At 48.7% G+C, this 17,026-nt stretch overlaps 1 protein-coding gene across 2 annotated transcripts in view; it reads left to right on the top strand.

Moving 5' to 3' along the window:
* LOC144159680 (nucleolar protein 4-like) overlaps positions 1 to 14,973 on the top strand; it is a 133,897-nt gene extending 118,924 nt beyond the window's left edge. The window contains exons 6-9 of one of the 2 annotated variants that reach the window (XM_077691321.1): positions 2,968 to 3,129; positions 3,470 to 3,670; positions 7,295 to 7,411; positions 8,711 to 14,973. In XM_077691321.1, the coding sequence (XP_077547447.1) occupies positions 2,968 to 3,129; positions 3,470 to 3,670; positions 7,295 to 7,411; positions 8,711 to 9,535 (1,305 nt within the window). In that variant the 3' untranslated portion in view covers positions 9,536 to 14,973. The remainder of the gene's footprint in view (positions 1 to 2,967; positions 3,130 to 3,469; positions 3,671 to 7,294; positions 7,412 to 8,710) is intronic. The other variant, XM_077691322.1, reaches the window with a different exon arrangement.
* Positions 14,974 to 17,026: the final 2,053 nt, after the last annotated feature.

Here is a 17,026-nt window from a genome sequence, read left to right as displayed (position 1 = left end):
GTCAGTGGCGCAAGCATCGTGGCCAGCATCGTTCGAGCTGAGCGGCTGGCCTCCTGCGTTGCGGTATTATAAGCGAACGTCACGTAGGGTCTAACTTCGTCCCATGTTTTTTGTTGGATGTCTACGTACATAGAATTCATGTCGGCAATAGTCTTGTTTAGCCTTCCCGTCAATCCGTTTGTTTGAGGTGGTATAGGCTGTCGTTTTGCGGTGGGTCGTGTTACTTAATTGGAGGGCATCTTGCATCAGTTTCGCCGCAAAGACTGGTCACCTGTCTGTAATGACCTTTGAACGGGGTGCCATGTTGTAGCACAACGTCATGTAAAAAAATCTCGCTACTCCGTTGGCAGTACCTTGTGGTAGCGCTTTTGTCACGGCGTAACGTGTCAAATAGTCTGTTGCCACAACAATTCATTTTTTCCCCCGATGAAGGCAAAGGAAAGGGTCCCAGTATGTCCAGGCCTACGTGATCGAATGGTGTTGCAGGTGGTGAAATGGGGTGCAATAAACGCGCGGGTTTTAACGGCAGCGTTTTACTGCGCAGGCATTGACGGAATGTCTTTACGTAACGTTTGACGCTGGCCGCAAGATTTGGCAGATGATATTTGTGGCGGACTCCCCAGAGACAGTTCTCGTAAATCCCAGGTGACCCGACGTGGGTTCATCACGGCAAGCAAACAGGACCTCGTTGTGCAAGTCTTCTGGCACGAAAAGGAGATCGGGTACGGCGCTGTCTTCCCTGTTCTTCTTGTGAAGAATGCCGTTCCGTAAACAGAATAAATCGAAGTGTCATGGTGGGGTGGCATTTTTGCCTTCATGGTGGTCGATAACGGCGCGAAGCTCAGTGTCGGCTCACTGTTTTGTTTCCATATCGGACGAGCTTACAGCACCCAGGAAAGCACTGTCTTCATCAGCGTCCTCAGAAGCTTGTTCGAGAGGCTCCCGGTAGAGGCAGCCGGCGTCTTGGTGTTTGCGACCAGATTTATAAACGACGGTAAAATAAAACTCCTGCGATCGTAAACTCCAGCGGGCAAGGTGGCCTGATGGATCCCTCAGATTTGCTAACCGGCAAAGGGAATGCCGGTCCGTGATCACTTTAAATGGCCTGCCGTAATGATAACGACGAAATTTCCTCATTGTCCACACGACTGCGAGGCAATCCTTTTCGGTTGTGGAGTAGTGTGACTCGGCACGCAGAAGTGTTCGGCTCGCGTAAGCTATTACCCTTTCATTGCCTTCTTGCCGTTGCACGACCACAGCACCCAGTCCGATGTTGCTGGCGTCTTTGTGAAGCTCAGTCTCTACGTCTTCATCAAAATGCGCCAGCACAGGAGATGATTGCATGCGTCGGCGCAACTCGTTGAAGGCTTCTTGCTGCTCGCCTCGCCGACAAAACGGAACGTCGTCTCTTGTCACCGGGTAGCAATTTTCGAGAATCCCTCAACAAACCGACGCTAGTAGGCGCAGAGGCCAAGAAAACGCCGGACGGCCTTTTTATCTCGAGGTGCGGTAAAAAAGGCAACGGCAGCTGTTTTTTCTGGGTCTGGCCGCATAAACTTAAGCTGCGCAAATCCAAAGTGGCATTTTTCGAGTTTTAGCGAAAGTCCACCGACGAGCACAGTGCCTGGATCACTTGTCTTAGCCGCAAGAGGTGGTCCTCGAACGTGGTTGGGAAAACTACGACGTCGTCTAAATACACAAGGCATGTGTGCCATTTGAGACCGGTGAGTGCAGTGTCCATTATTCTTTGTAATGTGGCTGGGGCAGAACAAAGTCCGAAAAGGAGCACCTTAAACTCGAAGAGTCCATCCGGAGTGATGAAAGTGTTTTTCTCCCGGTCCTTTTCGTCGACTTCGACCTGCCAGTAGCCACTTCTCAAGTCGATTGACGAAAAGTACTTGGCCTACCGTAGTCTGTCCAAAAAGTCATCTATGCGTGGCAGAGGAAAGACGTCTTTTTTCGTCACACGTTTCAGCTTACGGTAATCAATGCAGAATCGTAGAGTCCCGTCCTTTTTACTGCGAAGCAGTATATGTCTCACCCCCCAGGTTTTCATTCCGGTGAAGCGGATTTACTCAGCGCCGCTCTGGGGCTCCTCCCCGTCACCGCCGACCACTCTTTCGCAACGGTTATCACAGCGGTTACTCCCCTCGCCACCACCGATGCCTCTTTCGCATGTTGCGCAGTCGGCTGACAGCGGCCGTAGCGCCGTTATCAGATGATTGCGGAGGATCAACAGCAGCGCGAATGGGCGTAAAAACGGCCGAAAGACGTAGCAGCGGCCGTTGCCGCCTCAAAAGTTCCACCTTGCCCGCAGGCTGCGGGCGAGATTGAAAGCAACTTGCCCCGTTGGAAATCCGGCGGGATCACATAATTCTTCATTAGCTTGAAAGCCATTCCCAGCGACATTGTCGCGTCGGCAGCCCTCGTTGACCAGCTGGTCATGGTTCTTCTGGAGGAAGAATAATAATAGATCGATCGTAGTCTGGCCGCACATAAAGTCTTTCTCTCTCCCTTCGCGGATGTTTTTTACGTCTAATTATGCGCCCATCCTCGGTTACCGGTTTAGGCGTTTCAGGTGCAGCCGGTGACGTCGCCGAAGTGAAATTAACGCCATTTGATAGAGCTGGTCCATCATGTCTTTATGTTTTGAGATAAAGGTTGGCCTCATAGTACATCTCAAAGGCCATTTAGGTCAATCGCCATTGAAGTAGCTTGTGTTTTATTGAGGGGTGAGGGGGAAGGATCTACTTTGGCGCACGGATATTTTTCCTGTAAATTTAGAATCACGATGTCCTGAATTTTTTTTTCTACGAGTGGTGCCATTGGTATACTGTGGCCCAAGTGCCAAACGTTCGCTGTCACTGCTGAGACAATTGCACGTCCGCTGATTGTCCTGCCAAACTCCAGACAACAGTTGGTGGTGATAAAGTGCCGCGGTGTGTGTGCCTCGGTTTTCTCGAGCAGGCGCAGAGTCCCCTGGCGAGCACCTCTGGAGGCGCTGGCGGCGAACAGACGCCGGACGACCTGTCCGCCGGGACCAAGGAGGAAGACGAGGAGGATGACGACGACGAGCAGGACAAGCTCGACATCAGCTCGTACGACCCCGAGCGCCTTAAGGCCTTCAATGTGAGCGCCGATTCGCCACTTTGCTTCCATAATTAAAGAGGCAAGGGCTGAGAATATGTGTGCGTGTGCGTGCGAGCGCGTTTGTGTGTGTGTGCGTGTGTGTTTGTGCGTGTGTGTGCATGCATGTATGTATGTACGTATGTACGTATGTATGTAGGTACGTACATAGCGACTTACGCTAAGGAACCTGACTTACTTAAGCTTACCCTTTTCAGCATCCTTGTACCTTAAATGTTCTCTTTCGAGATCATTTTCTTGGCGTATTCGTGAAGTGATCGCACCTTTCACCCGCTCCAGCGTTACGTTGAACTCGTGCTTTACGCGTACGGCGATGGCGCAGATGTTCGTGCGGCTGTTCGTGGACGAGAACCTGGACCGCATGGTTCCAATATCGCGGCAGCCAAAGGAGAAAATCCAGGCCATCATCGACTCGTGTGGCCGCCAGTTCCCGGAGTTTGCTGAGCGCGCCCGAAAGCGCATCCGCACATACCTCAAGTCTTGCCGAAGAACCAAGCGCACGCGGGATCTCAACGGTTGGGACGTGAGTGGCGTTTTCGCTTCCTCCCTCCTCTCTCCAGCCGCCACACTTCTGCTAAGAGTAAGCTCCAGTCGTTCAGGAAACACGCACTGTTTTCAACTAATGGTTTCTATACGCCTCGAGATTCGCGATCGCTGCGCCGCCTGCCGCCGCTTCTCCGCGGCGTTTGCGGGATTAGCGCTGCGTAACTGATAGGTGGTCATGCAGTGTTTTGGTTCTCTTTCGCTTCTCTTTGCCTTTCCGCGCACTAAAAAATTTGTTATGGTGACGTCTGTAAGCAAACTGCACGTTTAGGGCACTTAAAAAATAAAGCTGCGTCTTGGTAGAGCGCTCGAACGCCAACGAGAGCTACCCGGGGAGGCGGTACCTGCGCGCTTCTTGGCCGCTCTTGCGGGCGTCGGCGACGGCAGCGGCATATCACCACTGTCACCTTCGAACACGTCAGCACGAGTGAATTCTATTTATTGTCGCCTCGTTTAGACCTGATATTGGCACTGTAAGAGGTTGGTTCGTTTGGCAGAGCAGACAACAAATGCGGCTTTGCTTTGAATATGTACGTCGTAGAAAAATATGTTTCGGGGATGTGATAACCCAATAGCTGACAATAACTTGTGCCTTTTATGGGAATATAAGCCACGCGAAAATGTTAAGTACACTCAAAGGCTGTGCGTTGTCAAATATGTGCCCACTCAAGGCTTATAGCAAGCACCAAGGTATAAGTTAATGAAACCACGGGAAAATGAATGGTCTGCAAGTGAGGAATAAATAGAATAGTCGTACGGGAATGAAAAAAACTCAGTGCAGCTTCTGAAATGCTAAAAGACGTTCGTTTAGGCAAGGTGTATTCAGACCAAAAAGATGCGAAAGGCATTGATATTTCGCAAGACATGAGGGGGGGGGGTGGTAGGGAGGAGGGAGGAGGGGGACGCTCAACTATCGTTGTTTACAAATGGGGAGCGAAATCAACGAATGAACTTTTTAGTAACACACACACACAAACTGCGTGTTCACTTTTCGTTTTTTTTTTTTCGCCTTTAACGAACGGCTCATCACTCGGTGGACGCATTTTTTGAATACAGGGTAGGCAGTTCACAAGCTATACGAGGTGTGGTTGGAAGAGTTGATTGATTGATTGTAGGTTTTAACGCGCCGGCGCAACGGAGGCGATGAGGCGCACCGTAGTGGAGGGCTCCGGATTAGTTTTGACCACCTGGAGACCCTTAACGTGCGCCGAAATCTCGTACACACGGGCTCGTTGGGAGAGTGTGGTATCCGATACGGCTTTCTGATTTCGGTTTATGCTAGATTCTGCAGTCTCCCCATGTCATATAACGATGTTTCGAAGAAGAGTTTAGTCGCGAACGCGGATTACTTTATAAGCCCGTCTTCGCGCCTCTCGTGGAGGATAAGTGTAACAGATTTATCTTTGCGAGCGCTCACCTCGGGACAAGAGGACCCAGCATTAAAATTTGTCGTCGTGTGCTGACTCCCGAGTATAATTTTGCATTATCCATCCTGCTTCTTTCGAAAAATGTTTGCGAAATTTATGCCGCATTGGCTTGTTCGGGGTAGAGATCAATATAAGCGTAAGTTGCATGCTGTCAGGTATGAGTGCTCCGCTAGATTATAGAAGCGCACGAAGTCGATTTACATCACAGTGTGTATGGCCGCAACATGACCATCGGAGGAAACACAGCTTACAAAGACACTGCCACTAAATTTCAGGGCAGCCGAATTGCAATCAGCCCCATGCATATGCCGGCTTCGGAACGCCGGCCTGTGACACACAACTGGCGCTCATACAGACCGAATTTACCACACTAAGATCGCGTCATAAACGTTTATAGTACTCTCGTAAACACACCACGCTTGCAAACAGAGTGTCTGCTCCACATTATTCCGTATTTCGAACGCGTAAAAACGGCAAATCGCAGTCTTTAACGAGCGCCAAAAGCAACGGCGACAGGGGGGAGTGGGCCGGAGACTCCCGCGGCTGCTTTCGAAACGGGCCGCTAGGGGGATTTCAGTGGCGCCCCTACAGGCCGCGCTCGAGGCGTATACTTAAGGTCAGCCTGACTGCCTTCGCAGCATAGCATGAGATTTCGTAGCTTTCAGGCTGCTTGTCACTGTTGCAGCTTTTATCAGCCTCAAGGAGCATTGCTATTCAGCGATTGTTATAGACTTATTTCCAACGAGTAACACAGCGCACAGAGCGAAAGAAGGATAAACTAGCAATTGAAGACGTGCGACGTTGTGCACAAGCGCTCTCGATCGTTCAGATGTCCTCACTGCGAACGGACGCGTCTATCTTCTTTGCATAGCATTAAAGTTACGCAGAGAAGCCACCGCCAATGCCCAATGGTATGGGAATGATGGCATTACCCAACCTTCCGCATCACCTCTCCGATAAAAGGGAGTGCGTGAAGAACGGGACTTCATTGAAGTATGGGGGCCGCTCGAAGTGTCGAGCGTGAGTAAAGTTAACTTTCTCTAACGATGATGATGAACGATCTTCGGTGAAGTGAAAGAAGAAAACGCTTCCCCTGGCCGGGATCAAGACTGGATCCCCCGAGTTATGAAGCCGGCGTCTATCCTATTGCTCCGACACGGTCGAAGCGAATGCCAAGAAGCAGGTACCGATTCGCGCCGTATACCCCAAAGCCGAACGTTAGGCCTACGGAGGGCACACCCGAGAGCTGCTGTGGGTATTCTAGAAAAGTGGTCCGTACTTGTAGAGAAGGCATACTCGCAGTGTAGGATTGGCCAACCAAAGAATCCATCACAAGAAAGCTTCGCCTTCAGCCATCGTCGTCGTTAGACGGAGGGACGTATGATTGTTTTTATGTAACTGTCTTTACGGCCATTCTGTTTACCGCTACTTCCAAATGGTTAAATCGTGTTCCCCGCAGGATAAGTTTTGCGAAGGAAGATTTCACATCCATCTCAATGCAGCCGCACGGCTACAAAGGATAAGTTTTGCGGCATAAGCTTTGTGGCATATCAATCTTTCTCTAGAATGCTCTGTGCGAATGCTTACAAGCCAAGCCACTTACGAGTATAATTAAAATCTGTACTCTGAAAATTCCTATGATCACACGCGGGCGCATGCAGTGTCATTTTCCTCTCTAGTATATTTTTGTGAGAAACTCCAGAGTATCGTCAGCAGTGGCGACTGCACTTGACTCCGCTTATCACCGCTTATCACGTCTAGGAGGGGTAGGAAAATGAAAGCGCTTCTGGGCATTCAGTACGGGTTTCATGCCACATGCTTGAAGAGCGGGATTTTTTATGGCCACTAAACAACTCAGGGAAAAACTAGACGATATTTCGCGGTTTACCGCGAATTCAAACCATGGACATTCAGGTCCTGTGTACATGTTCCTTCGTTCGTTCATCGCTTTGTGAACTTTTGTACCACCCCTGACGCCCTTTGCCGCTTGCACTTTTCCGTGTTCCCGATTCGTGGTGCTGGGACAAGTGATGGCGCAACCCCTACAGACTTTGTTGAGGGACGCTGGCGTGATATCCTGAGTGTTTGTCCGAGAGGCAAGAAATGGCTCGTGTTCAGTCCTTCCCGATCTGCGGGTTCTGATTGACGATCCCCTGCTGCCTATCTACCCCACGTAGGGTCGCACGGCTGTTCCCCATCTGACATCCCCGCTAGCCGAGCAGATTTTGGCGTCGGCGTGTGAGAACGAGACCAACAATGCCAAGAGGATGAGACTTGGTCTTCAGCCGTTGCCGGTAGGTGCCCCGCCCTTTGCAAGAAACTGTGCTCGCAGCAACAACAGCTAGCCAAGTGCGGAAGCGAAACCCGCAGTGATGCCGCATGTCCCCTGTTCTACACTGGTCTCACTCAGCAAGCTTCAAAAAGGGCTGTTGAGTCAGGTTCAACAGTGCAGCACGAGCGCTTGCTTCCAAGCTTGTAATCGAAATGTCGAAGATCATGAGGGCCATCAGCGGCTGCCCAGGCAGCGGCAACTGATTCAACCACAGCATCTCGAGTTTACGATGCATTTATCTACCTTGAGCATCGCTCCCAAACGTATTATAAGTGTTGAGCCATACCCAATGTAATAGTTGCGGAAACGAGCAGATAAAACAAATACAGAATCACCCTCTCAATATGCGCAACAGCACGTAAACCTTCAAAGGGGCTAAAGCCGTTTTTCTGAATGCGTTCGGACTTCAAAGCCTTCCTTTCCACCAACATCGAGGCCACGGAATGAAACGCAGGCTATTTCTAGTCATAACGTTACTGGAATCGGGAGGCCTCGTTAAAGTGTATTTTGTGTTCTCTAGCTGAACACACCTTAGCAACTCTGAAAGGAATGAGCACGTACTAGGTGAAAAACACGAGGAGGTATGCTATTCAAAATGAAAAGCGATACATTTTAGGTGGGCTCCAAAAGATGCAGAACTATAAGAGGGAAGAAAACTCCAAGGACACCTAAGCGCTTCTTGTGAGTTGTGAATGCGATAGCATCAATGTCCAGTTATCAAATTAAACTCCTCAGAGTGCTCTTTCGAGTGGGTGTGGGGCATTTAATGACGCCCTTGACGTTTAATTTCAGGTGGATGTGGGCGGAAGTTAACAAACGCGAGCTGCGAAAAACAGGCGAGCTTATTGAATAGTGATTAAATCCTTGAGCGCGTAATTTTTATTTTCAGTGAAATATCTGCGCAACTTTCAAGACGTCGGCATGGCCGCGGTTAACTATGAAAGATACGGGTGTCTACTGTTAGTAACACGTTGTTTTTTCTTCGTTCTGCGTATGTATGTGGTGGGGAAACGAGGATCTACCCGTACACGTTTCTAGCTGTTGGCTCCAAAATGCAATTTTACAATTTGAACGTCTAGAACTACGAGCGCTCGGTGCTGATACCATCCGAATCAAAGCACATAACCTTAGCCGAACTTGCGACTGCGACGTGTTGTCATAGTGCATACATTTTGTATTCAATATGCCACTGCGGCCGCTTCTGTTGCTCTTATTGTGGGAATGCTTTAGATATAGGCTCCGCCTCGTTGGCTTTTTTCAGATGGAGCTGGACGTTCCGGTTCGTCCGACGACTCCCGGCTACCACGTGACCCTGGGCGTGGGCAGCGCCAGCGGCGGCCTGGCCAGCGTCCCGAGCAGCGTCAGCACGAGCGTGGGTCCCGTGGCGAACAACGTGAGCAGCCAGCTCATCAGCCGGCTCACGTCGCCCATCGTGACCGCCTCGAACGGGCAGCTGTCCACCAGCTCGGCGCTCATGCCCGCAGCCGCCGGCACCCTGAGCGGAAGCAGCGTCGTCTCGACCACGGCCGTCGACACGACCACGGTGTGCCCGTTCCACATGCACCACCATCACCACCAGCAGCAGTTCCACCAGCACTTCACCAGCTCCGCGAACAGCTCGTCGTCCAACGGCACGCTGTCTTCCGCTGCCGTGGTCACCTCGTCTCCCGTGACCAGCTTCATGAACGGGGGCACCACGGTGAGCCCGCACACGCACCACCACCACAAGTGCACCTTCAACAGCGCCGCCACGACCAACGGCGTGGGCCTGAACTCCGCCGCTGCTAGCACGCCCAACGGCCACCACTACCACGTGCACCACAGGCACGCCAACAGCAGCGCCGCCACGGCACTGGGCGCGTCCCCCTCGCCGGCGGCGTGCAACAGCCCTACAGACCTGAGCGTGAAGAAGTGCAACGGCAGCAGTTCGGGCGACAGGCCCGCGGCCACCATGGCCCTCAAGTACTCGCTCAACCCGACCGAAGTGAACGCCGTCAAGCAGCTCATCGCGGGCTACCGGGAATCGGCCGCCTTCCTGCTTCGTTCGGCCGACGAGCTGGAACAGCTGCTGCTCCAGCAGAACTGAGCGCCCAAGAGGCCGCTGTTGGGAGACGGACTTTCAGTGGCCACGTCGCCCTGCTCGCCTTTCCGCAGCCCGGCCACAGTCGCACTGAGCAACGCTGTGCCCACAGCTAGAATGGTTTTCCGAAGCGTCGTCATGACATTCAACTCCGAAAAGGCTTCCGGGGCAACGTTCTGCGATGCTCCAGTGCAACACCTGTGGCTCGGTACTTTCTCCTACGCAGCGCTGATTTTGGTACTGGGACAAGTTAACGGCGTGGTGTGTTGTGATTCGGGCACCTATTTGTTACCTGCTTCGTTCAAGCGTTCCAAATGGCTGTCGTAGCTTAGTACATCGGGCTCGTACGAGCGTGTTTTTTGTTCTTTTGGGGTGCGAGCTGTTGAGATTTTCTATTTTTTATTATGCATGGAGCGCACCTGATATTCTATGTGATACCATAGAAACTTACACATTTAGCGCTTATTTTTCGGGGCCCCTGTGCGCTGAAGGTATATTTCTGTTGTTCTCAATCTCGACTTATTTGCTTTACGATCTATTAGCACTTCGGGTTTTACTTTCTGTTTCAACAGTACTTAGCTGAATATTTCCCCGCAGAGAGCGGTCGAGCCTCCGTGTCCTCGATGAAGACCCATATAGGCGGGGGTTCAGTTTGCCTTTTCTGATATGAGAGACCAACCGCTCAGCTGTGTCCCGCTTCGACCAAAAAACGCGTGTACATAGTGCCAGTTACCAGGCTTTGTAAATAGTGTCAGCACTGCCTTCATTGTCCATATCCAGACAGAACAGAAGTAAATTTTCCAGGCCCCCTATAGGTGGCACCGGTGTCTCAACTTTGCACTCGGGTTAGTCTCACCAAGTGTACTCGCAACGGGGCAGATAAAGAAACACGTCATATCTAAGTCGTCATATCTCGAGGCATCTAGTCAAAACCCAAACATTCCCTTCATCGTGTCTGCTCGGTGCAGCTTGAGGTGTCACTTTTACTCTGGCATTTTGTGGTTATATCACACAGCTGTTCTGGGAAGAAACCCTTTAGGCGTCAACAGTCATTATTGCAGCGCTCTGAACTAAACTTTGCGTGACAGGGCAAGACCGAAAGTGGGTGCCAGTATAGTAGAGCGCCCAGAAAGTGGAGAGGGGAAACGAATGTTCTAGCGTTGGCGCTACCTTTAGGGGTGCTGTAAAGTCCTCATCCCCTCGCGCACGGACAGTTCACACTGAAAGATGATCAGCACGGCCGAGCGGGGGTAGTGGAGCCTTTATGCATTGTGATTAATGTGTAGCGCCCGCCGCGAGCCCTTCCTGCTCGGCCAGTGTGGTTTACTACTGTTCAGTAAAGGTCGGCGTCATGTGCTGTGACTAGCCATATCCAGTCACGCAAGTCTTCATATCAGCTCCGTTTACCGAGAAGTTTACAGCCTTACGTCACTGTGAGCAAAACAAAAAGACCACATACACGCTGAATTCGGAGCACTGGCCGCGCAGTGAGGGGTTAAGCGCAGTGCGCAGTGAGACTTACGTAAGGGGTTAAGCCACTTGGCCGGTCAGTGGGCCTGGCGTTCCATTTCCACTGCGAAAGAAGCTTTTATGCATGGTTGATACGCGTAACGGTGCCTTTGGTTTCAACTTTTCAAATTTTATCTTTATTTCTTTTGCTAGCATGCATGGGAGGTGTCAAATTCCGTCTCTGTGTTGTGAAAAAGGGGGAAACATTAACTCGTTGGTCTTGCCTTGTCACAACAGGTGTTTCTCATGAGCCGTGTGAGCAGTGGTATAAATTTCTTCAGGGTATGGCGAGTGGCCACACACGCCAATGTGGCCTTGAGTGCTTCATCCCTATTGGCTGAGTTATGTCCTTATAATTAGGACTTGTGCAATTACGATCATTTACAATTCTGCTGAGCATAGGGAAGTTTTACGACCCCCCCACTAGTGGGAATTCTCTTCATGTTAATTTCAACAATAATGATGCGGCAACAAGCTGAGTGCCAATGATCTCTACCAGAACATTCCGTTTTCTTAGCATCCCTCGCCAACAAAAATGGATTTTGCCACCTTTTATAGTGTAACATATCAAATGCGCGGTGGGTGAGATTTCCTGTATCAGTCATATCTTTCACGTAGGCGGGATCATCAACCTTAGCAGTCATTTTTTCTGTCTCATGACAGATCTGTCTTCTCAAGGCGAGAGCTACCCGGTACTACCACTGGACTTGTGCGTTTTCAGAAAACAGTGCTTCCGCTGGGCCGAAGTACAAAGATAGATTTATGTGCGCTTAGAGGATGTTGAAACTACGGTTGAAAAATATTTGTGTGCTGTACTACTATTCCTCCTGTTCTTGATTTTTAATGCGTTTAGACATGACAAACGTATGTTCCACAGTAAAATACCTTTTTTTTTGTCTGCGCTAAAGGACCACTATTTAATAGCTGACGACCACTATGAATAATATAAGAAAAAAACTGGGGTACTGAATTCATGTCTTAACTGCCGCAAAGCGGTCTTATAGGGCAGTGATGCCTCACGTTGGTGCAATATTCTACGTGCAACTATACGGAAACTATAGGAAGGTTTGCTAGCGGTTCTTTCTTTATGGGTATGCCCACACGCTGGTGCGGTGCCTATTCGAATCTGTGTCACTTTTGTAACTTTAAGGCGTATATTTATATTTCAATGTTTACCGTCACATTTATCGGACTTTCTCGCTGCTTTCATGTAAAGCACACACACGAAGGGCAAGAAAAAATACAGGCACGAAATGAATGTGTTTTCAATTTCTGCTTCGTTTGTGTGCGCCGCATGCGTGTAAGACGGTAACGAAATAGGTGCGCCGGTCATTTTTTCCATGTGGAAAGAGTTATAATTGGCATCGATAAATCAAGAATTTTTAGATGAACTTCGATATGTCTGACTTTCATATTTATCGCGAGGAAGCAGAGTTTTTGTTCCAGCCTAGCATTCAATACTAGTCTTGCGAATGGCCCATGTGTTTCTGCAAAAAAAAATATATATATATATATATATATATATATATATTTATATTGCTGATTCTGAACTCGCGTGTTATTCCTTAAATTATACATGTTACTGGGTTTACGCTTTACTTCATATTTACTGGGTTCCCGAAAGCGGATTCTTGACGATGGAATCCCACTTTTTTGCGAAAAAAATGAGGCGAGCATCGGCACCCGAGCACAAATACCTTGATATTTGAAATCAGTCTATGTGCTCCCCATTTCGCATTTACCTATCACAACTATATCGGGCCGACGATGCAGGCCAGTGATTTAAAAATTCCAAGGAGTGTATCCTTCCGCATATCGAGGAGTCCTTTCAAGCGTTAGACGACGACTGGACTAATATCAAGCACATTCTTGAAAATTGTTTGTGAGGGTTGGTACGGTTGCTTGACATATCAAATCTGAGTAGGAAGTATTCAGTATTCACACCAGAAACTCTCGTTTGTTGAGTGAGGAAACTAGTCAAAAGTGCTGGCGCCCTCTAGTCGCAACGCTTTGTGGACGCGAATTTTCCCAGAACTGTATAGCGTACTACGGGTGCGTGATATCGTTTTAGGAAAACCATCTCATCGTGTGTCCCTTTAAAAGTTCTTGTATCTGGTTTCGGTCCGCCTGACCACCCGACCACTCGTCATACTTTTTGTCCTTTCCGACTGTGTCTACGTTGGGTGTAAGTGTGCAAGTATCCAGCCCCGCTAAAGCTGACAGGCTCGGGCGTGTGGCGTGTGTTCGCGGCCGGCGGTGTGCAATGTCGCTGTAGAAGGACTAACTGTCGGAGTAGTGCTGTCTGGGTCACCTTGGCCGAATAAACATCGTGGGCAAGGGTGGAAGGCAATTATCGGGCTACTTTCGTGGCTTCAGCGCAGTTACATGCCGTGATAATGTGTCGGCTAGAAGCGCACTCTCTGTAGAGTTCTGCTACTTTGTCACTCTGTAACAACAAAAAAAACATAACCCAGCCCTTAGATACTATGCTGGTGAGGTAAAATAATTAACCAAATTGAGCGGAAATGACCAGCGGCAAGGGGCAACTGGCAGGTTCAAAAAAGACATGCAGACAGGGACAACATTTCATTGGAATATTCAAGCTGCAAGTCCATCGTCCCCCTTCTGTGCTACTCTTTGAAGTGCGTGTCAATTCCATTTTTTTTCTTGCGCCGTATCTTTTTAACACCCTGTATCACAGGGTTTCTTATTCTATACTTTGTGGTGTGGTCATGGGCAAAAGCTTCCCATGCTCTGTGAAACACTTGCTTGTAACGGCAGCGTCACGCTCTGTATTTAAGGGGGCTCAGAAGCTTAGATAAATGCTTATTTCTGCATTCGTCTATTTTCTGCCGTAGACGCAATTGACTCATTGGAAGTGGGTTTGTCATAAAGTTCAGGTGCGAGGACTTAAAGTGCAGAAAAAATCGATTATGAACGAGCACTTATACGTTTTCCTCATGTTTTCCTAAAACACCTATAACTACAACTTCGACAGCAAGCCTGCCTGAGGGTGAGGGAGTCGTACATTTACAACATGGGGTATGAAAGTGTGACGAGGGAAATTAGGTGGGTGCGAGCTTAAAAAATCCGTTTCAACGCAGGGCGCAATTTTAGAGAACGCAGTTATGCATGCGTCCTATTTCGTTAACGGCTTAAATTTGAGTTTGGCGTGTTTTATTCTATTTTAGACCTAGCTGCTGCAGGTAGTAGGACCGTTCGAATTCACGCTCAGTGCAATGCTCTCAACCAAAAACCCAGCTCTTGTTGTTCAATCAATCAATCAAATTTGTGCAATGGTACGGCCAGGAGTTTTGCTCCATCGGCGATTTCGTTTGCGCTTGATACTGCAAGCTGCTTCTCGGCGATAACTTGCAAGACAGAAAAGCGGATGGCAAAGGCAGCCGCAGTGCTCTGCATCGCAGTTTCACGCAATCACGTTCGATAGCTCAAACTCGCGGTCCTGTCGTAGCAGCCCAGCATTTGTCACTGCGTGCGCTGCTCTGATATTGTGACCTTCCAGCCTTGCCTACCAAGTCCTGCATCGTATGCGAAAGCCCACTTCGGACTTTTTTCCTCCGCCAGGGCGGGGCGGTTGATATGTACTTGTGGTGGCCGGCTGTGATAGCGCGATTCTGTTCGGTGTGGGTGTAACTGTGTGTGGGCGTGTCGGGTTGAAGAGAGCTTTAGTTTCTTTAATTTATTGTCGTTTATATTTTCACCCGCGTGAGATTATTGTGCCTATTTCTTGACAGTGCATTTTTTTCTTCGAGGTTCGCTGACAGTTTTTCAGCAATGTTGTTTCCATTCATTGTTTTGATTGTGACATATCATACGCCAGTGTCAAACAAGTCGGGCGGAATATACTTGTATATACACATAGATATATGAACCCGGTGTGTTCTTGAAATACATTTTTTATGCTCTGTCTTAAATCTGGCTCGTGTCGTTCTTTTCTCGGAGAATTCTCCACATTTTGTCTTCACAAGTGCTCTTGATAACAAATTTTGTACGAGAGCGGGCTCCCAACTCGAACTTAGTCACGTATTGTTATGTGTCGCACGAAAGCGATGAAATTAAAGAAGAGGTATTGAAGTTTACTGGTTCAGACGTAGAGCTTAATTTTACGAAGTGTCGTTCAGATAACGTTAACTGCTATACTGCCCTATGGGAAAATTCAGTTTTACAACAACGTAATCGTAGATCATAAACGAAAATGTGGCCCTGGTAAATCATGAGAAATCTAGTTCACTGCTTTTCGCAAACATGGAAATGAAATTTAAAAGCACAAACACAATATTACAAATATGTAAAAAAAGCTAGTTTTGTTCTGTTGGTGCGTCTGTTTTTGTTGGTTAAATATTGTTCTCCGGGCCTCCCGTATTCTAATGTGTCGGAATGCAACGGCTGCACTGCACACTTTACCGTCCTCACGCACAACGAAGCTACAGATAGCCATAATAGAGTAATTCTAGATACAATGCACACATCATCATCGCAGTCACCGTAACAAACTACCTGCAATGAACCAACATTACCACTTCATGGGCTTGCAAATACGCACGAAGCGAAATATGCGCCCCTGTTATCCAAATTTCAACATCTGAACTCTGCGACGTGGTAACAGTGAACAACCTCGGCACACCGACACGGCTGGCACTCATCGGCCTCGCCGGAAAACTGTGCAAAGAGACACGGAAACAGCACACGCACAAAGAAAGGCATGCCGCAAGCGGTGCGCTGAAGAATAATGTGTGTACGTGTGTGTGTGCGTAGCCGTCCCTCTGTTTCTTCTCTCCTCTGTGTAGCGTTTTTTTTTTTTTCACTGGCTTTCACTGTTAAAAACCAGGAGTCAAGCTTGGCTTCCCGGTCGAGAAAAAATGTTAGCGGTCTTCGTAGCCTGTCTCTGTGTGTCTGTGTCTCTGAGAGAAGGAAATGAATGCAGTAGAGATAATTTGAGATCGCTCTTGACGTGTAAAAGCATAAGAAAACAAAAATTCAGTGCCGTCCCACTGTGTGAAGGTGTATGACAACCGGAGCTGCTTGTGGGTGATTGGTTAGCTACAAACTCCCACTCTAACCGCGTCGTCGCTCCTGGTAAGCGTTTAGAGGGATTGTAAGTAAGCTTCTCTGTGTGACAATAATGCGGAAAAGCCACCTTGCAAAGACCAAGCTTACATCAACCTCCTTAAAGCCAGCTTCGCTTCTAAATACAATGCATAGCTTGGAAGACAATTCTCCAGGGGCAATATACGCCGTCTTGCATCCGAATATGACGCGCCGGGAGAGAACAGGTGGCCTCATGGAGAGGGTGTGCCAAAGTGATGAGGTAAAGGCTTTTCTCATCCTACGAACGCAAAAAAAAAAAAAAAAAAAAAAAAAAAAAAAACGGGGAAGCTAGCGTATAACAGTTTCGCTGTAAAAATAAGTCCTAATTCACGATTTCGTTATTGTTAAGACTCCTAAACATATAGCTCTGGTGGCACATAGCCCACACGAGACAAAAAAAGATGCTGCACTTAAGCCAATACAACTTCTACGTAACAAAATTTCAATGCGAGTACGCGTAAGTACTTGAAAGTCAGCCGCCATGTTTCTTGCAGTCTGTGCCAGGATGAGTGGAGTGAGGGTTCCAGCCACCATTACAGTTCCTGACCTGCATTCTGCCGCGACATTAACGCCAGGAGAATCAAACATAAGGAACCGCCCTTCGAAGCGATCGAAGTACGTCCTTAGTGTATTTCAGCCAATCCCCACTATGCTAGGGTCCCGATGATGGCCGTCCCACGACACCAACAGCCATGAACGGCCGAACTTTTACAGTTATCTCTAATGGTCATATTTCCCACCACACAACAATTACAGTGGTAGCGCTGTTTTACGGTCACTCAAGATATACCCTCAGCTTCTGAACCCTGATTCCTGCAGTACAATAGAATCTCGGTAAACGGAATTGCCGCTTAAACGGAACTGTAGCCTGTAAGTTCG

Source organism: Haemaphysalis longicornis, unplaced genomic scaffold (genome assembly GCF_048455015.1).
Source record: "Haemaphysalis longicornis isolate Haplotype H1 unplaced genomic scaffold, Haemaphysalis longicornis Haplotype H1 scaffold_10, whole genome shotgun sequence".
Taxonomy (NCBI): Eukaryota; Metazoa; Arthropoda; class Arachnida; order Ixodida; family Ixodidae; genus Haemaphysalis; species Haemaphysalis longicornis.
This window is presented reverse-complemented; position numbering and strand designations above follow the sequence as displayed.